Source organism: Myxocyprinus asiaticus, chromosome 13, assembly GCF_019703515.2.
Source record: "Myxocyprinus asiaticus isolate MX2 ecotype Aquarium Trade chromosome 13, UBuf_Myxa_2, whole genome shotgun sequence".
Classification (NCBI taxonomy): domain Eukaryota; kingdom Metazoa; phylum Chordata; class Actinopteri; order Cypriniformes; family Catostomidae; genus Myxocyprinus; species Myxocyprinus asiaticus.
Window position 1 is genome coordinate 14,500,548 of NC_059356.1, and position 21,991 is coordinate 14,522,538.

A 21,991-nucleotide genomic window follows, 5' to 3' on the forward strand; every position below is an offset into this window, starting at 1 on the left:
AATAAATAACTTATTTATTCATTTATTTAATTTCACAAAGGTAATCTTTAATAATTAGGCAAGTCATTAAAGAATAAGTCAATCGTTTCTCATTCCTGGTAGCTCTCAAATCGTTGTTTCTGAAGCAAATACAACAGAAACAGATATAGTTTTAGAGTATTTAAATATATGTTTCTGTTGTATTTGCTTCAGAAACAATGATTTGAGAGCTACCAGGAATGAGAAATGACTGTCTTGTTCTTTTAAGGTCAGGTAGACCAAGAAAGATTTCAGCCACAACCACACCATCTTTTTCCAGAGCAGCCTGTATTTCTCCTGGGGTTACCTGTGGGTTTTTCTTTGTATCCTGAACAATTCTTCTGGCAGTTGTGGCTGAAATATTTCTTGGTCTACCTGACCTTGGCTTGGTATCAAGAGATCCCTGAATTTTCCACTTCTTAATAAGTGATTGAACAGTATTGACTGGCATTTTCAAGGCTTTGGATATCTTTTTATATCCTTTTCCATTTTTATAAAGTTCCATTACCTTGTTACACAGGTCTTTTGACAGTTCTTTTCTGCTCCCCATGGCTCAGTATCTAGCCTGCTCAGTGCATCCACGTGAGAGCTAACAAACTCATTGACTATTTATACACAGACACTAATTACAATTTTAAAAGCCACAGGTGTGGGAAATTAACCTTTAATTGCCATTTAAACCTGTGTGTGTCACCTTGTGTGTCTGTAACAAGGCCAAACATTCAAGGGTATGCAAACTTTTGATCAGGGCCATTTAGGTGATTTCTGTTATCATTATGATTTAAAAAGGAGCCAAACAACTATGTGATAATAAATGGCTTCATATGATCACTATCCTTAAATAAAAGACAGTTTTTTTGCATGATCAGTCATATTTTCAAAATCAATGCAAACTTTTGAGCACAACTGTATATACACTGATCAGTCACAACATTAAAACCACTGACAGGTGAAGTGAATAACATTTATTATCTCGTTACAATGGCAACTGTCAAGGGGTGAGATATATTAGGCAGCAAGTGAACAGTTAGTTCTTGAATTTCATGTGTTGGAAGCAGGAAAAATGGGCAAGCGCAAGGATCTGAGCGACTTTGACAAGGGCCAAATTGTGATGGCTAGACGACTGGGTCAGAGCATCTCCAAAACAGCAGGTCTTTTGGGGTGCTCCCAGTATGCAGTGATTAGTACCTACCAAAAGTGGTCCAAGGAAGGACAACCGGTGAAACAGCGACAGGGTCATGGGTGCCCAAGGCTCATTGATGTGCGTGTGGAGTGATGGCTAGCCTGTCTGGTCCGATCCCATAGAAGAGCTTCTGTAGCACAAATTACCGGAAAACTTAATGCTGGTCATGATAGAAAGGTGTCAGAACACACAGTGCATCGCAGCTTGCTGCGTATGGGGCTGTGTAGCCGCAGACCGGTCAGAGTGCCCATGCTGACCCCGTCCATCGCCTAAAGCGCCTACAATGGGCACGTGAGCGTCAGAACTGGACCATGGAGCAATGGAGGAAGGTGGCCTGGTCTGATGAATCACGTTTTCTTTTAGATCATGTGGACGGCCAGGTGCATGCGTGTTTACCTGGGGAAGAGATGGCAGCAGGATGCACTATGGGAAGAAGGCAGGCCGGCGGAGGCAGTGTGATGCTCTGGGCAATGATCTGCTGGGAAACCTTGGGTCCTGGAATTCATGTGGATGTTACTTTGACACGTGCCACCTATCTTAAGATTGTTGCAGACCACGTATATATACCCCTTCATGGCGATGGTATTCCCTGATGGCAGTGGCCTCTTTCAACAGGATAATGCACCCTGCCACACTGCAAAAATTGTTCAGGAATTGTTTGGGGAACATGACAAAGAGTTCAAGGTGTTGACTTGGCCTCCAAATTCCCCAGATCTCAATTCACTTGAGCATCTATGGGATGTGCTGGACTAACTAGTCTGATCAGTGGAGGCCCCACCTCACAACTTAAAGGATCTGCTGCAAACATCTTGGTGTCAGATACCACAGGACTCCTTCAGAGGTCTTGTGGAGTCTATGCCTTGACAGGTCAGAGCTGTTTTGGTGGCACAAGGGGTACCTACATGATATTAGGCAGATGGTTTTAATGTTGTGGCTGATCGGTGTACAGTTGTGCTCAAAAGTTTGCATACCCTGGCTGAAATTGTGAAATTTTGGCATTGATTTTGAAAATATGACTGATCATGATTATTTAAGGATAATGATCATATGAAGCCATTTATTATCACATTAGTGTCTGTGTATAAATAGTCAATGAGTTTGTTAGCTCTCATGTGGATGCACTGAGCAGGCTAGATACTGAGCTATGGGGAGCAGAAAAGAACTGTCAAAAGACCTGCGAAATCAGGTAATGGAACTTTATAAAGATGGAAAAGGATATAAAAAGATATCAAAAGCCTTGAAAATGCCAGTCTGTACAGTTCAATCACTTATTAAAAGTGGAAAATTCGGGGATCTCTTGATACCAAGCCAAGGTCAGGTAGACCAAGAAAGATTTCGGCCACAACTGGCAGAAGAATTGTTTGGGAAACAAAGAAAAACCCACAGGTAATCTCAGAAGAAATACAGGCTGCTCTGGAAAAAGACGGTGTGGTTGTTTCAAGGAGCACAATACTTGTTGACCCCTCTCCAAACATAGCACTTGTGGTTGTGACCATAAAGCTCTATTTTGGTCTCGTCACTCCAAATTACAGTGTGCCAAAAGCTGTGAGGCGTGTCAAGGTGTTGTTGGGCATATTGTAACCGGGCTTTTTTGTGGCATTGGCTTCTTTCTGCCAGCTCGACCATGCAGCTCATATTTGTTCAAGTATCGTTGTATTGTGCTCCTTGAAACAACCACACCGTCTTTTTCCAGAGCAGCCTGTATTTCTCCTGAGGTTACCTGTGGGTTCATATTCATTTTTAAACAATACAATACCAATGTTTCAACTTAGGAAGAGTTCAGAAATTATCGTGTGATGCCATGCAAGGGTTGGACGTGTGAACAGCGAGCTCTGCGCACTTTGCTAGTTTTTAATACTTTTTATGTCATAAACCGGTGAGATTCTATACACCCTGATTCTTAACTGTTTTATGAAAACAATATGTCAAAGAATTCAAAATCCTCGGGCTCTGGAGATATTAAAAGACACTTACGTGCTCAAGCTGATACCCCAGACAGGGCCACAGACCAGGGATTCAATTTGGATGGTGCGGCATGAGAAATTTACCGGCAACTAGCGAGCATGTCTGCAATGCTGGCGAAGGTCGTTGCAGACTTGGAGGATCTGGCTGTAATATGTCGATTGATCACTTCCATGGAGGCGAAATTCTCTGAGTTGGTTACAAGATTGTCAGACGTCAAGAAACGGATTGATTATCTGGAGTCATCGGAGAGGGAATTAGCTGCTAACCCGCTAGCGACCAAGACAGACTTGCAGCGTGTTTGGGAAAAACTAGAGGATTTGGAGAATCATAATAGATGAAACAACATCCGAATTGTTGGAATTCCTGAGCATGAGGATGGCAGAGATGTGGTGAAATTCCTAGACGAGCTCTTCCCGAGTCTGCTTGACATAACAGGCCATAAGCTGAAAATCGAGCAAGCTCACAGGGTCCCGGTTTGGAGATTGGCAGAGGGAGACAGGCTCCGATCAATTCTTGTCCAAATTTCTGAGATCATCTGATAAAGATCTTGTGTTACAAGAGGCAAGGAGTAAAGGAAAGCTTTCTTGGAAGAACCACAGCATTTTCTTGTTCCCAGATTTTGAGAGAAACGTGATCGATTCAGGGAATGCAAGAATCTCTTACATCAACGGAAGATCGTGTTTGCTCTGATGTTTCTGGCCATACTGAGAATAGATGCTAAGGATGGCCATAGATAATTTACATGCCTACAGCAAGCATTGACCTTCATAAAAACATTGGAGTGAGTAAGCCATTTGGTGTTTTTCATGTTGCTGTTTAGTGGGCCTGTCTCACAGAACATACACTTGACTGCCCGAGGAAGCTGCTTGCCTTCTTTGTTTCTTTTTGTGCTGGTTCCGCCTAGCGGCTGGAGTTTATTTTGTGTAATATCATTTCTTCAGGACAGCTTGTGGATAAATATGCACATTTTTGGTGCTTATGCCTCCTGTGGCATGGAGTTTGTTTTGTGGAACATCTCTTGCAGGACATTGGAGTGATTGGGTCTTTTGTTGCACTCATTTATCGGCAGAATGGGCCAGCTTATTGAACATTAGTTTGACTGCCCAAAGAACTGAACTTTTTTATTATTATTTATTTCATTTTTTTGTGCTGGTTCCGCTAGCGGCTCGAGCTTGTTCTGTGGAGGAACACACCTTCGGGACAGTTATGTGGATGAATCTACAAGTTTTTTGTTTATTCTGCTTATTGGCTGGAGTTTGTTTTATAGACAGTTTTTTGCTGTGTAATTCTGTTTTACAAAATCTGTATAGAAACACTGGATTTGAGCAATTTGACAGCAAAGTTGTCATGGGGACTCTCGTAGGTGTACATGGACTGTTTGAGTTTAGAGGGATGGATGCCGGTTGGCGCTGTCATGCATGGGGTTAATGCGCATGTTTTTCTTTTTTCTGTTTGTTTGGTTTGGGGGGAAGTTTGGGGTTTGATTGTTACACTAATGTTGGAATGTGGTCTTTATAATATTTTTTTGACACACAATCTATTTTTTCTAATATGTCAAAATGTCAAATGTTAATATGAATGGATTGTCTCTCTCCACATGGAATGTAAATGGGTTGGGGCACCCCATAAAAAGAAGGAAGGTTATTTCTTTTCTTAAATGTAAGAAATATGATATAGTGTTTCTTCAAGAAATGCATCTTTCCCTGCAGGAAGCTGAAAAATTTGGGAAGATATGGGGTGGGCATGTTTTCTTTAGTGCTGGCTCAAGTAAGAGCAGGGGAGTCATTACATTGATAAGTAAACATCTACAATTCAAATGTCTCAAACAGATTAAAGATAAATTAGGAAGAGTCATTATTGTTTTAGAAGAAATTCAGGGGCAAAGGTTGATTTTGACTAATATCTACTCACCTAACGCTGATGACCAGGGCTTTTTTATAGATCTTGAAGTGAAGTTGCAAGCCGCTGGCACCCCTCATGATATGATATTGGGAGGAGACTTTAATCTTTTGATGGATTCAGTCGTTGATTATAGTGAAGCAAAAGTGTGCAAGCCCCCTAGAGCAACACTGACGCTTCTCAGGATGTGTAAAAATCTTGGTCTTACAGATATTTGGACCCCCATCTGGTAGGGACTATACATTTTTTCATTAGTCCATAAGATTTATTCTAGAATAGATTAAAAAAAAAAAAATAAAACAAAATCTAAGTCCCTCATTTCATCTGTTGTTGATTGCTCAATTGGAAACATTTTAGTCTCAGATCACGCCCTGGTGAGTTTAGAGGTGTTGCCACATACAGAGAAAAAGAAATCATATAGTGCGCTTTAATGTATTCCTTTTACAAAATCCTGAATTTCAACAATTGTTAAAGGCTGAAATTAATGTTTATATGGAGACCAACTGGTCCTCTGTATCCTCTGTGGGCGTGGCTTGGGAGGCACTTAAGGCGGTTCTTAGGGGTCGGATCATACAATATGCCTCATTCATCAAAAAATCCAAAGCATGAAAACTTGTGGAGTTGGAAGGAAATATTTAAAGTGCCGAGGCAGAGCTGAAGTGCCGAATGTCATCTGATGGCCTCAGAGAATTGACCTGATTGAAATACAGATATAATACTATTTTGTTTTGGAAGGTGGAGTTCTGGTTATTCAGGGCAAGACAGTCATACTTTGACTTGGGAGACAAAGCAGCAAAGCATTTAGCTAGATACATAAAGCAGAGAGAGTCTTTTTCTACCATTCCCTCAGTGAAATCTGCTGGTGGGGAAATATTTACCTTGGCCATTGATATTAATAATGCTGTTAAAGAATTTTATGTTGATCTTTATAGTTCCACGTCTTCGTCTACTGATGAAGATATTAGGAACTTCGTGGAACCATTAGAATTCCCTAAACTGACGACTGAGCAAAAAAAAGGCTCCGGGGCCAGATGGTTTTGCCACTGAATTTTTTTGATCTTATGCTACAGAATTGGCTCCACTTTTATTAGAAGTTTATATGGAATCATTAAAGAATGGAAAGCTTCCGCCAACCATGACACAAGCCCGGATCAGTCTGATTCTTAAAAAGGACAAAGATCCAAGTGAGTGTAAGAGTTACCATCCTATTTCCCTGATCCAGCTAGATGTAAAAATATTGTCAAAAATTCTGACTAACCGATTAAGTAAAGTTATGACATCCCTTATACATATAGATCAAGTGGGGTTTATTCGGGGCCGCAGCTCTTCTGATAACATTAGGCGTTTCATCAATATTATGTGGTCAGTGGCGAATGATCAATCTCCGGTCGCTGCCATCTCACTTGATGCCGAAAAGGTGTTTGATATGGTAGAATGGGATTATCTTTTTAAAATTTTGGAAATATACGGGTTCGGGAATACTTTTATTGGATGGATTAAGTTACTTTATAGACACCCTATAGCGGCAGTACAAACAAATGGATTAATTTCAGATTATTTTTCTCTGGATAGTGGCACTCGGCAGGGTTGCCCTCTTTCCCCATTATTGTTCTGTCTTGCCCTGGAACCATTAGCAGCCACGATAAGAAGGGAAGTTGATTTTCTAGGGGTGGTGGCAGGAGGTATGGCGCATCAGCTTTTGCTTTACACAGATGATATTTTATTATTCGTCTCTGTGCCTTGCCTCCACAGAATTATTAATTCCTTTTCTAAATTCTCAGGATATAGAGTCAATTGGTCTAAATCCGAAGCTTTGGCTCTGACAGCATACTGCCCAGTAACAGCCTTCCAGCCGGGCGCCTTCCAGTGGCCTAAACAGGGCATTAAGTATTTGGGCATTTTATTCCCAGCAAATTTGTCTGATTTAGTTAGAGTTAATTTTGACCCCTTAAAGGAATAGTTCACCCAAAAATGAAAATTTGCTGATAATTTACTCACCCTCAGGCCATCCAAGATGTATCTGAGTTTCTTTCTTCATCAAAACAGAATTTAAGACTTTTAGGATTTCATCCTAAAATGACGCGCTCCCTGACTCCTCCTTCACGTGACGTGTGACATTACCAGCGAGCTTACATCACCCTCTCATGAGCGCATGTCACAGAGATGTATGGAAGCGAACATTTGTAGTTAAAAAGTATTGTTTTGGTTCTAAAAATAATCGTTTGGGTTCAGAAGAACTTTATTTATCGACTGGAGTCATGTGGATTATTTTGATGCACCGTAAATATGCATTTTGGACCGTCAAAAAATGGAGGACATTCACTTGCATTGTTTAGGAGGAGGAGGCCTGAAATGAAATCCTAAAAGTCTTAAATTCTGTTTTGATGAAGAAAGAAACTCAAATACATCTTGGATGGCCTGAGGGTGAGTAAATTATCAGAAAATTTTCATTTTTGGGTGAACTATTCCTTTAATAAAAAGGTTATCGAGCGATGTGGACAGGTGGGCTTCATTACATTTATCTATGATTGGGAAGGTTAATGTTATTAAAATTAATTGTATTCCATAATTCAACTACCTGCTACAATCTCTCCCTGTAGATGTCCCCCATGGTTATTTCAAGCAATTTGATAGCATAGCGAAGTCCTTCATTTGGAATGGTAAGCGTTCGAGATTACATTTCAATAAATTACATAGGCCGATTGACAAAGGTGGGTTAGGTCTACCCAAGATTTTGTTTTATTATTATGCATTTGGTCTCAGACATTTGGCCCATTGGTTGTTTCCACCTGAAAGAGCCCCTCCCTGGTTTTATATTGAACAGGTATAAGTTTTTGCCTTATTTAACACCCTGATATCTCACATTTGCACTCGGTATGGACAAAAGTGTCAAGAGTGTTTAATTCGGACATTTATTTAAATGTTGCCTCAAACATATGGTTGAACCCTAAATTATGTATTAATAAGTCCCCTTTTTGCTGGTCAGAGTGGATTGTGAGGGGGTTTACTACATTCAGCAATCTATATGAGAATAGAGTGCTGAGATCTTTTGAGAATTTGGTTCAACATTTTGGGATTCCCAGATCTACAATTTACAGCTGTACCACCTGCTCTGTATTGTTTTGGGAGTAGCACATACCACCCTAAAGCGGCAGATACTCTGGGAGAGGTGATTACTGCTTTTGGAAAAAGTCATGAGGCATCAGTGTATTACTCCCTGCTAATTCAGAGTCTGGGGATCGGAGCTTCAACTTCTCTCAAGAGATTATGTGAGAAATATTTAAATTTGGTATTGAAGGAGGGAGTGTGGGCTAGGATTCTAAAAAATGTCAAGTCTGCATCTAGAGATGCAAAGGTTCGCCTTATGCAATTCAAGATTTTACATCTTGTAGATGTTGGAGACACAACTCATGTCTTTTGGTGTTGTGTTAAGATCCAAGATTTTTGGTTGAAGGTTCAGAGTTGTATGTGTGATGTTTTGGGCACTCAAATTTTACTTTGTCCCAGACTTTGTATTTTGGGCGATGGGGCGGACATAAATTTGGGGGACAAACATATAAAAAATTGGGTTCTGACTAGTATTATGATTGGCAGACAGATCATTTTAAGGGGTTGGAAGTCGGATGGACCGCCATCATTTACGGAGTGGTGTGCGGAGATGGGGAGGGTGGCAGCTTTCGAGGAGGTGGCAAGTAGAAGGCTGGGGTTTGGGGACTTGTTTTTCAGAAAATGGGGTAATTATTTAACGGTTTTGGGGGACTCTCAGGGAAGGGATGGGAGAGAGAGGTCTAGTTTAATTATGTATGTTTATTATTTTTTTTTTTTTTTTGTTTTTTTTGTGTGTATTATTTTATATGACCACAGGGGTGTTCGTTGGGGGTTAGGGTGGGGTTGGTGATTGGGGAGGGATATTAGTGGGGGTTAAATGTTAAATGTTGATTCGGTGTGTATGTGTTGTGTTTTTCTCTGTTGTGTTTTTTTGTTTTGTTTTGTTTTTTTTGTTTTTTATCAATAAAAAATGTTAATTACAAGGAAGAGTTCAGAAATTAATATTGGTGGAATAACCCTGATTTTCAATCACATCTTTCATGCGTCTTTGCATCTTCTCCACCAGTCTTTCACATTGCTGTTGGGTGACTTTATGCCACTCCTGGCGCAAAAATTCAAGTAGCTCGGCTTTGTTTGGTGGCTTGTTACCATCCATCTTCCTCTTGATTACATTCCAGAGGTATTCAATGGGGTTCAGGTCTGGAGATTGGGCTGGCCATGACAGGGTCTTGATCCGGTGGTCCTCCATCCACACATTAATTGACCTGTCTGTGTGGCATGGAGCATTGTCCTGCTGGAAAAAACAATCCTCAAAGTTGAGGAACATTGTCAGAGCAGAAGGAAGCAAGTTCTCTTCCAGGATAACCTTGTACATGGCTTGATTCATGCGTCCTTCACAAAGACGAATCTGCTCAATTCCAGCCTTGCTGAAGCACCCCCAGATCATCACCGATCCTCCACGAAATTTCACAGTTGGTGTGAGACACTGTGGCTTGAAAGCCTCTCCAGGTCTCAGTCTAACCATTAGACGACCAGGTGGAGGATTGATGATGATGAATATATTACTCTTTCATGTTTTTTAAGTATTAAACACTACAGCTGATGCTGATGTTCTCTAACCAAACTGAACTCTTGTTCCCGTTTCTGTGTCCGCAGAAATTCTCAATGGTGTCATCAAGAGTTTGAAGAAAGATGGAGAATGGAAGGTAATTTTAGTATGGTTGATTGAAGTCTTGCAGTATTTTGTATATATTTTAATCAGTTGCACAAATGACTCTGTACATCTTTGTTTAGGTGCTCATTGTTGATCACATCAGTATGCGGATTTTGTCTTCATGCTGTAAAATGTCCGAAATCATGGCGGAGGGTGTTACAAGTGAGTTTATTTTTCTCGTTGACCATTCAGTGAGTCTTACTATGATGTGGTGTGACTGATCATTTCTTTCTCAGCAGCTTTTGGCCTTTACAACAAGGCCAGTGTTGACAACTGTAGTGGGAGAAGTGTTTTTTTTTTTTAATTAGGCTGATAACTGCTGCAAGTTTGCCACAGAGCTGAAGCATTCTTTTATTTTGAGATGTGTATGTTCTTGTAGCATTAATGTTGTTACCCCTATGTACCACTATGACATTTTTGCAAGAATTACGAAAACATGATGTGAGCTGTACTGTATTTCTTCACAGTTGTGGAGGACATTAGCAAGCGGAGGGAGCCGATTCCTAGTCTGGAGGCCATTTACTTGATCTCCCCAGTGCCAGAGGTGAAAGCTCTTTACTCACACACATCTCACAGTTGTGCCACATTATGAAGCTTTAACAGGACAGTGAATGTTATCATAAATGTATAAACTCCACCGTTAGTGGTTCATTTTTCAGTGTTAATGGAAAATTGCAAGAGGAAAAACAGACATATTCACACGTTCCTGAGGTCCAAGTCTTAGCTTTTTTTTTTTTTTTTTTTTTGCAATAGTTCTTTATCTGCAGCTGGTTAGTTTCAGAAACCCTGAATAAGGCTAATTCAATTTTGAAATATTAAAACTGACTACTTTAAGGGATTGCCTTGTTTATTTATTTAAACTTGTCTAATAAAGTACATAAGGCTTTACTTTAAGCATGGATTTAATTTTTATTCAGGAAACAATCAATAAACATTTCTTTCTTTCTTTTTTTTTTTTTTTTTTGGCATTAAAAGAGAAAAGATTTTACACAGAAGGAAAACTTTGTCCATAAATCTTTAGGGCTTCAAAGCCCTTTTTTCTATTTTGCATTTGCCCTTATGAAAATGTAACATAGTTTTTATATATATAAAATTTTAATAATAAAAATCAAAACATTTATGAACTGCCATAGTTGTAACAAAAATTAATGATATTCTCAAGTCCATTGTTTACGAGTCCGAGTCGAGTCGCAAGTCATTTTTTTGCGACTTAAGTATGACTCGAGTCCGAGTCTCAGACTCGAGTTTCCATCTCTGACAGAAATTAATTTAGACTCATCTCAACTTTTAAAAAAAATACAAATAAAAAAAATAAAAGTTACAGTGAGGCACTTACAATGGAAGTGAATGGGGCCAATTTTTGGAGGGTTTAAAGGCAGAAATGTGAAGCTTATAATTTTATAAAAACACTTACATCAATTATTCTGTTAAAACTTGTGTATTATTTGAAATGTAAAGTTGTTTAAATCGTAATTTTTACTGTTGCTTTAGGATTTTAGGGTTTGTTGACATTACATTGTCATGGTACCAAAGTTGTAAAATTGGTTATAGCTTTAAACAGAAAAGGTTAGTAAGCGATGTTATCACACTAAAATCATGTTAACACACATATTGTTTACGTCATGTGTCTATACTTTTGAAAGAGCATTTTAACCTTCAAAAACTGGCCCTCTTTCATTTCCATTGTAAGTGCCTCACTGTAACCCAGATTTGCCATTTTTTTAAAAGAAAAGGAGGGACGAGTAAATGTGTTTTTGTGGTGATCAACATTATACTACAAATGCTGTCGATTGAGCTTAACTTGTATTAAACCTGGAATATTCCTGTATGATTCATTACAGCTTAATATGCAAAGACAGCTATAAGAAAACCATTCGTGGGTTAACTTTCTTAAAAAGTTATTTTAACACTGTGTATCTGTGGCACTGTCAAAACATTGCTCTTTATCTTTTAACGTTCTGACCAGCCGGACATAGCAACACTGATTTTGGGGCGGGACTATCTGTTTGTATCAACCAATGGAAGATGGGGGGGGGGGGTTTCTGTAATCTGTCTGAAAGCAATCATTACTTTTGCAATTCCATTTGGTCATGTTTGCGGTGCAGAAATTACTCACTCCAGATAGCAATGTTTAATTTACCTGACTAACCTTTTTTTTCTTTCTTTTTTTGTTTTTACAGTCAATTCAGTCCCTAATTGGTGATTTCAAAGAGACAGCGTTTACATATAAAGCAGCACACATCTTCTTCACTAACAGTAAGGCTATTCATTTTACTATTCGCTTTTGATGTTTTGTTTTTTGCATCTGGGAATTCACTAAAATGAATTGCATTAGCATATTATCAACTGAAAGCATCTGTGCTGATTACTAAATTAATTATGTAAATCAGATAATGGCACAAACAAATTCCATGCAAATCTGGAGCATTCTGTAATAAGGTTCTGGATTCTGGTAAATCCAGGTGTTATGATAATAAAAATAATACAGCATGCGACAGTTGTGCAAAGTTACAGCGTGTTGAGAGTAAAAGTTTTCGGTGTAATGTGTGTCCAAGACGAGATCCACGCAACCCATTTGTCATTGAATATTGTCTCTTTTAATACCCTTTCTGTTCTTACAGTCAGTTGTTGATCAAAAACAACTACAAAAAAACATTTAATTCTAATCATGCATCGCACAGATGAGGTAAAGCTATTCGAGTCCTCTCTAGTTAACGTGCTCATTTAAAGGCGCTGTTTACAGAAATGCCGTTTTTTGTTAAAGAGATGATACCGGTTTTAGCACGTGTTCAACAAATCAATGTAAATACTTGTAAATAGTACAAATTATGCAATTTAACAATAAATATGTAACAAAATAATATATGAAATATAATATCTTATTTATTGATTTAATACATTTATTTGTTCATTTTTAAAAAGCCAAAATGTGTCCAAAATGATGAAAAAGTAATAAAATATAATTAGTAAAATTAATATTTTCCTAATTTACCTTGTTAAAAGGTCCCCTGTATAATCAACAGCATTAGCTGGGAGATAATTTCTTTCACATGTAAGCAAAAGGGGCATTATAACTGAAATAAACACATATGAATCGGAATTGAATCGAGAGCTTGTGAATCGGAATCAAATTGAATCGGGAAATCTGTATCAATACCCAGCCCTAAAAGTTAGTGAATTTGCCCTTCAGTTTATCATGGCTTCATGCTGTACACGTCCTAGATTCATGTACGTGATAAACTGCACATCTGTATTCACTCTGTTTCAGCTTGTCCGGATGGGCTTTTTGCCGATCTCGGGAGGTCGAGGGTTGCCAAGGTCATCAAAACTCTGAAGGAAATTAATGTTGCTTTTATTCCATACGAGTCTCAGGTGTGTGGCCTCTAATGGCTCTTCTCAGTAAACCTGTACTGAACTGTACACTGGCATTAGCAGTGCTGTAAAAAAGTACTTTCACAGGAATCAAAATGGTGGGAAACAATTATTATATGTTATTTAAAGGTCCATTTCTCTCCATTTGTTCTCCAATCTAACCTGTGATTTTTAACATTGATAATTGAATGTGATGGACCACAACTCTGGTCCCCATTCATTTTTATTATATGGTAAAGACTAGTTTTGTGTTTTACAAAAGATGTGAGGATGATATTGTTTTCATTATTGGCTGAACTTTCCCTTTAATGATCCCTCTGTTTTGATGTTTTTACTTAAACGCAGGTGTTTTCTTTGGACAACCACAGCTCCTTTCACACTTTCTACAGCCCAACTCAGACTACTCTAGATGACAGGACCAAAATGATGGAGGCCATGGCTGAACAAATCGCCACACTCTGTGAGACGCTGAAGGAGTATCCAGCCATCCGTTACCGCCAGTACTGAACACACCTTCATTCACTATTCATAAATCTGCGTGCCATTATTTCCTTTTAGACTGCAGTTAAAACTGGTGTTTAACTAGAAAAATGTCCTGGTGTAAATTGATTAGCTTGAAGTGTAAAGTAAGTGTAAGATTTAACCAAATGTGTTTCTCTAAGGGGCCCAAAAGAGAATTTCAACCTGGCAGAGATGGTGATGGACCGTTTGAATGCATACAAGGCAGACAATCCCAGTATGGGAGAGGTGAGGTGTTGGGATATTTGTTGTATTTATGGATGTGTTTCTATGTCTCTAAAAGCAAGTGCACACTAGAAGACTGAAGCTCTAAAGTAATTAGTTTTAAAGTAATAGTTCACCCAAAAATGAAAATTCTCTCATCATTTACTCACCTTCATGTCATCCCAGATGTGTATGACTTTCTTTCTTCTGCTGTACACAAATTAAGATTTTTAGAAGAATATTTCAGCTCTGTAGGTCCATACAATGAAAGTAAATGGTGACCAGAAATTTGAAGCTCCAAAAATAACAAAGGCAGCATAAAAGGAATCCATATGGTTTAATCCATGTCTTCTGAAGGGATTTGATAAGTGTGGGTGAGAAACAGAGCAATATTTAAGTCCTTTTTTACTATAAATCTCCACCTTTGACCAGCCCGACCAGTTAGTGGCGATATGCACGAAGAATGCGAATCACTGAAAACAAAAGAAGAATTTGAAAGTAAAAGTTGACATTTAAAGGACTTAAATATTGATCTGTTTGTCATGCACACCTACCATATCGCTTCAGAAGACATGGATTTAACCACTGGAGTCATATGGATTACTTTTATGCTGATTTATGTGCTTTTTGGAGCTTCAAAGTTCTGGTCACCATTCACTTGCATTAAGAGGACCAACAGAGCTGAAATATTCTTTTAAAAATCTTCATTTGTGTTCAGCAGAAGAAAGAAAGTCATACACATCTGGGATGGCATGAGGATGAGTAAATGATGAGAGAATGTTTGGGTGAATTATCCCTTTGAGTCTGCGAATAGTCTGCAACAAAACGCCTTCGATAGTAGCCAACTTGCAGCGCCTGTCCATCACCGCTCTCCTAGTGTGCACACTTCTGCAACATGCTGTTGCTACTCACAGATGCAATGGCACTGACAAGTGTCAAACTGGGTTCAGTCTTTTGAAATCTTTGAAATCTGGTAAATCAGTCATGAAATATGACCACTGTTTGTGTAAAGTGTGCACCATAACATCAACAAAAAGATTTTTGCCAATGGGTTTCATCTGAAGATTGGATTCAGATTGGATTATTTCTTCATTTGGGACACAATGCCATACAAAAGCACAGAGTGTCTACAGCTGTGTCTGAATTCACTCTTGACACTGATGTAGACATACCGAAAAGTTACTAGACTGTCTGAACAAACAGATACGATTTCATTACTTGCTAAATGAAAGTCAGTCTAAAGATCAGAAATTGGGTGTAGTGTGAGCAAAGCCTAATAAACGTCACCGCACTGAACATCTGACACCAGATGCAGCTTTTCACACAAATGCATTCACACCTTCTTTAATTTCATCTATATAAAATGACACTTCTTGAATGCTGTACAATTTCTTATGCTGTCTTCTGGACTCTTTCTCTCTCTCTGTTTTCTCTTTGTTCGTCTCTCAGCTGATGTTTCCCTGAGTTTCAGGTGGGTGTTGAATGTAAATCTTGTTTTTCTTTCTGTGCTTTGCTGCTTTTGTTCTTCTCACATATTTTTAATTCTAACATCACATTTCTCTTTGATCCCACATTCACTTCCTGAAATTTCAGGATACTATGGAGTAAAAAACAGCCCATCTTTTCAGTCTAGATTTCCCAACATATTTGGCATTTCAGCATCTAAAATTTAAAGGGTTAGTTCACCCAAAAATATTTCCACTTTCACTTTCAGATGTAAAAGTGAAAGTGGAGATTTAGAGTAAAAAAGAGCTTAAATTTAATCTGTTTCTCACCCGCACCTATTATATCAGTTCTAGTCACCATTCACTTGCATTGTTAGGACCTACAGAGTTGAGATATTCTTCTAGAAATCTTTGTTTGTGTTCTGATGAAGAAAGAAAGTCTGGTGAGAGAATTTTCATTTTTGGGTGAACTATCCATTTAACAAATGCGAGTAAAAACATTTTTTAAATCGCAATTTAACAAAAGATTGTCTAACTTTTTTTGGTCATAAAAAGGGGGAAAAACCTCCAAGTTGCAACATATTCCTGGTATTAAACCATCAAAACGAACATTTGAGGAACAAAATCACAATAGGTTTCAATGTTTTTTGTGAATGTGGCGTTTCACTGAGAGACTGGCTAATGAATATATGCAAATGAGTGATGCAATGACCTACTGACCTTTGCTGCTTGAAAGAATAACAAGGATAAAATGGCTAAATAAATCCTTTGTCACTGGAATAACAAGATAGTGTGTATGTGCTTATAATTAAAAAAAATAATGCAAAATACAGTAGTTTTTTTTAACCGGAAAGAAATATTCTTGAACGATAAATGCATTTCTCAGTTCACACACCATTGACAGGTGTGTTAATTTTGGACCTTGAGGAAAATTCTGAAAGAGCATAGTAATTTAGATTTGTAAAAGATATTGGCTATAAAAATTACAGGTATAGGATGGAGAAAAAGATTATCAGCCAGCATATACAGGAAGTGGTCTGGCATGTACAGTAAGACATTAAAACTTCGCTAACACACTGATACGTTCCCCTGGTTTGCTTGATTTTTATATAAAGTAAACTGTCTCTCACTATCAGAAAAACTGTAATTGCAAGTTAATAGCTTTTGTGTTTTGACTGACAGGGCACAGACAAAGCTTGCTCTCAGCTGCTGATTGTGGACCGTGGATGTGACCCCATCTCCCCTCTCCTGCATGAGCTGACCTTTCAGGCTATGGTCTATGATCTGCTAGATGTACAACAAGACATTTACAGGTGCATGATTCTTTGCTTGTTCCATAGTTACCATGTTAATACCATATTCGTGCTACTTATGACCAGAGGTATACAGTACAGACCCAAAAAGTATTTGTACACTTAAGCCACAGTTTAAAATGTATGAGTGCCATTGCATAATAACAAAATATCATGCCAACTGGCATTTATTTTAAAGAAATATAGTACTAAAGCACCAAGCAAAACATTTCACAACATGAAGTTTGTTGATGATTTAAAAAATGCATATATTGTTTAAAATGAAGACATGGACATGACTAGGACATGGATCTAGGATATTTTGTTATCTAAATCAGAGTGGCTTGAATACTTTTTTGGGACCAATGTATATTATTGTTGCCGTTACTCTTTGAATCATTTGATATTGTTGACAGGTACCAGACGGCAGGGATTGGAGAGCCTAGAGAGAAGGAAGTGTTGCTGGATGAGGATGATGAGCTGTGGGTGCAGCTGCGGCACATGCACATCGCCGATGTTACCAAGTAAGAGCAGCTCAACTGCTCTATTTCTTTCACCTGGCTGCTGAGCTTTTGTGCTGATCGTTTCTGTTGTGTTTCAGGAAGGTGACGGAGCTCCTGCGCACCTTCTGTGACAGTAAGAGGATGAACACAGACAAGGTACACACACATATTCATCGGGCACTTTCCATGAATTGGGCACAAATTGAGGTCCTATTCTTTTTTTTTTGCAATAAAGGCACAAATGCCATGATCTCTGAAGAGAGAACTTTTAGATATGTTAGATTAAACTGTAATCGAACATAAAACTGTAAATTGTCCTTTATTTTACACAACTTCTAACCAAATTAATAAATAAATGGAAATGAAGTATTGATTGAGTTTAAATTATTTGATTATGTATACGGGCGTGCGTAGGCACGGCCCGGCCCCGCCCTCATCCTCGTTACACCTACTTTGTGACGTCACATGGATGAATAAATCACCAAATAATTGCCTCTACAGCAAGACATCTAGCCTACTTTTACATCATCGCACCCTTGGCCCACCCACTGTCTCTCAGTCAGAAAGGTGAAGAGGAGAGAATGAGACAGATGGGCCTAATATTCCTGCACAGCAAAAGGGACTTACACAGGACAACTTCTTGTGCCCATCTGGACTATTTTATAATGTTTTTCTACATAAACATGCAATGGACAAACTGCTTTGACCGTTATCATGCATCTCGTGCTGCTTTTAAAAGATACAAGTTACAACTGTTAAAAGGAGACCCCAATTCTACATCTTGCTGTTTTGAGTATAAACGTGTCCTGGACCCATCTTAGCACCCATCTATAATAATAAAAAAATAAAAAAAGATGCTATGGCATGACCTCTTTAAGTTATATTTTAACCTAAGCTAAGCATAAGCATTAAAATTCTCTCATACTTTACTCATCCTGATGCAATCCCAGATATGTATGACTTTCTTTCTTCTACAGAACAAAAATTAAGATTTTTAGAAGAATATCTCAGCTCTGTAGGTCCATACAATGCAAGTGTTTGAAGCTTCAAAAAGGAAATATAGCCATCATAAAAATAATCCATTTGACTCCAGTGGATTAATAATGTCGTATGAAGCAAAACGCTTGGTGTGTGTAAGAAATAGATCAAAATGTTAAACTTTTTTTTTTACTAAAAATGTTCGCTTTTGGCCAGGCTTGAGGCTTGTACGTTTACGAGTGTGGATTTCTGACTGCCTCTTGCATGACGTAATATGTGTAAGCCTCCTCTGTATAGATTTTATATGCAGATCGCTTATTAGCAGCTGTTTCTATGGACCGCGATACTGTTTCGACACAAAAGCAGTTTATGCAGCAGTCTGAGTAAGGAGCTCGGTCTGAGGCATCTCCTCCACTCACTCACTTGCAATCAAACCGATTCAAACAGCTCTCCTTTTGACCGTTCCAAGATGGCGCCACAGTTGACAGATCCAAACCAGCCGAATGAGGCATCTATGTATGACTATCTAAGCTCCTCTGTTGTAAACAAAACTGCTCTTCCGAATTAATTCGTATTTCATGGATCAGTTTTTGCGTGAACTTGCCAACGCTCTTTATCTCAACCCTCGTGAATTTTTAGTAAAAAAAAAGTTTTAAATATTGATCTATTTCTTACACGGAGCGTTTCACTTCTGAAGACATTAATTAGACCACTGGAATCGTAATAATTATTTTTATGATGGCGATATGTACTTTTTGGAAATTCAAAAAGTTGCATTTTATGGACCTACAGAGCTGAAATATTCTTCCAAAAATCTTCATTTGTGTTCAGCAGAAGAAAGAAAGTCATAAACATCTGGGATGGCATGAGGGTGAGTAATTGATGGGAGAATTCTCAGTTTTGGGTGAACTATCCTTGTTTGTTGCTAGAAAATGACAAAATCACAAAAATCATTTTTTCATAATATATATATATATATATATATATATATATATATATATATATATATATATATATATATAAAACTGCTCATAAAATATGTAGTTTGGCCTCCTTAGGTGTATGAAAAACATTTTCTGAAGGTGTAGCACCTCCTTGACCAAATCCTACGAATAACTGTCTTTCTTCCTCTTAAAAAAAAAGAGTCTCTCACCTTCCTCTCTACTTGTGCTTCTCTGAGCAATTTGCAACTTTGTATTGCAGCATTTCTCTTATTTTTGCTACATACAACACCTCTGTTGTATTCCTCGTTGTATGTTGCCTTGGATAAAAGTGTCTGCTAAATTAATAAATGGAAATGTTAAAATGTTATGGTAACACTACAATAAGATTGTATTTGTGAACATTATTTAACTACATTAGTTAATGAACTAGCAATGGCCAATACTTTTTTCTGCACTTATTTATCTTAGTTCATGTTAATTTTAACATATTCTAAAACCTTTCTGAAATTAAAAAATGTTATACACTGGCGGCCAAAAGTTTGGAATAATGTACAGATTTTGCTGTTTCTGAAAGAAATTTGTAATTTAATTCACAAAAGTCGCATTCAACTGATCACAAAGTATAGTTAGGACATTACTGATGTAAAAAACAGCATCATCACTATTTGAAAAAAGTCATTTTTGATCAAATCTAGACAGACCTCATTTCCAGCAGCCATCACTCCAACACCTTATCCTTGAGTAATCATGCTAAATTGCTGACAACTTCATTGAATTCTACCTGCTCAACACCAGTTTCATGTACAACAGTAAAGAGAAGACTCAGGGGTGCAGGCCTTATGGGAAGAATTGCAATGAAAAAGCCACTTTTGAAACAGAAAAACAAAAAGAAAAGGTTAGAGTGGGCAAAGAAACACAGACATTGGACAACAGATAACTGGAAAAGAGTGTTATGGATCTTAACCCCATTGAGCTTTTGTGGGATCAGCTAGACTGTAAGGTGTGTGAGAAGTGCCCGACAAGACAGACACATCTATGGCAAGTGCTACAGGAAGTGTGGGGTGAAATGTCACCTGAGTATCTGGACAAACTGACAGCTAGAATGACAAGGATCTGAAAAGCTGTCATTGCTGCACGTGGAGGATTTTTTGATGAGAACTCTTTGAAGTAGTTAAAGACATTTTTTTCAAATTGTAATAGTAATTTTTCGCATTATTAATGTCCTGACTATACATTGTGATCAGTTGAATGCCACTCTGGTGAATAAAAGTACCACTTTCTTTCCATAAGAGCAAAATCTGTACATTATTCCAAACTTTTGGCCGCCAGTGTATGTTAAAATTAGTTAATGCACTATAAACTAACACAAACTAACAATGACATTTGTTTTCATAAATGAACATTAACATTAATAAATGCTGTTAAAATCTATTATTCATTGTTAGTACATGATACCTAATGTATTTACTAATGTTAACAAATACAACCTTATTGTAAAGTGTTACCAGTTTGACTTCAAGTCCTATTTTGTACCCCGTTCACACTAAAGTGCCATTAATATTTCTTCCCTCAGGCCAATATCAAAGATCTTTCACAAATGCTGAAGAAGATGCCACAGTACCAGAAAGAACTGAGCTTGGTATGTCTTCCAATCAAACACATTTTTTCATGTTCATTTCATTCATTTTGAATCCTGATATCAGAAGTGTTTGTGCTCTTGACAGTACTCCACTCATCTGAACCTGGCTGACGCTTGCATGAAGAAGTTTAAGAATACAGTAGACAAGCTCTGTGAGGTGGAGCAGGTCAGTGCTTTGACACTTCTTCATTATGAAACACATTAGAAAACTTCAGGAGCACTTTAACAACTTACTGCCTTGTCAGTAGTATTTGAAAAGCAGCATTACATTATGTTATGAATTTAAAGTGTAGAGTTACACGTGTAGAGTGCTACATGTTTATATATTTTGTGAGGCGATATTGAACCATCAAACTTATGTTCTTATGATAAACATCTTAAAAAGACATTATACTCTTTATGGATCCATTTCAGAGGGTCCTTTACTCAGTTTCCTTACCATTACTGGTAATAATCTTCTTATTGTAAGATTATGCAACAGCGAGTGGGCTGGCCTTTTGAGCTGTTGCAGTAAAATAATGTACAGGAATTCATTGCGTAAGCTTTGAAAGTACCAACTACATTGCTGGACATTGTGCATTACTTGCCAGCAATCCTGCTGTTTTATGTATAGCAGATGGACGGTTTTAACTGTCCACTCAGATGTCCACTTAGTCCATCACTCTGTGTTTGAGATATTATGAGCAGCTGCCTAATGACTGAACATGAGTGCAGCTGATGCCGTTCTTTACATGCCGTGTACGTAACACTTGGCGCTCTGCTAATGTATAACTCGCTCTTATTTTGATGGATCCACATTTCTGTGTCTGGCAACTTTAGTTATTATTTTATGTAATTGTTGTGTAAATATCTACCTTGACATGTGTCTCCGTCGGATGACTGTGAAGTTCTGGATGTATTATCCACACTTTGTCATTTTTACATCTGATTAATGCTGTTGATATTTTTTAAAATGCCATTTCACGTCATTATTAATGTACTTAGAAAGGTCCCACTTGGAAAATGTGAGGAATTTGATGTGACATTTTAAGCAGGCAGATAAAATGTAATATTATCTAATCTCTGGTTACTTCCATTGAGTGATTTTGTTAACATCTCTTTTGGCCAAATCATTACTAAATAATATTTAAAAATATTTTGTTTATAACTTCCACAAGATAAAATGCTAAAAAGTGCCACACACTGCATAATTTTATTAGCGCTGTCAATCAATGAAATGTTTTAATCAAATTCATTACAGGACATTCCGATTAATTAATCAAATTAAT

The 21,991-nt window shown here is 37.8% G+C and overlaps 1 protein-coding gene across 1 annotated transcript in view; it reads left to right on the plus strand.

The window, feature by feature from the left end:
* Window positions 1-21,991, plus strand: part of LOC127450075 (syntaxin-binding protein 2-like) — a 38,765-nt gene that overhangs the window by 1,429 nt on the left and 15,345 nt on the right. The window contains exons 2-13 of the mRNA XM_051713806.1: window positions 9,770-9,819; window positions 9,908-9,989; window positions 10,295-10,371; window positions 12,008-12,083; window positions 13,096-13,199; window positions 13,545-13,699; window positions 13,862-13,946; window positions 16,550-16,680; window positions 17,076-17,183; window positions 17,261-17,318; window positions 20,658-20,723; window positions 20,809-20,889. Coding sequence (XP_051569766.1) covers window positions 9,770-9,819; window positions 9,908-9,989; window positions 10,295-10,371; window positions 12,008-12,083; window positions 13,096-13,199; window positions 13,545-13,699; window positions 13,862-13,946; window positions 16,550-16,680; window positions 17,076-17,183; window positions 17,261-17,318; window positions 20,658-20,723; window positions 20,809-20,889 — 1,073 coding nt within the window. The remainder of the gene's footprint in view (window positions 1-9,769; window positions 9,820-9,907; window positions 9,990-10,294; window positions 10,372-12,007; window positions 12,084-13,095; window positions 13,200-13,544; window positions 13,700-13,861; window positions 13,947-16,549; window positions 16,681-17,075; window positions 17,184-17,260; window positions 17,319-20,657; window positions 20,724-20,808; window positions 20,890-21,991) is intronic.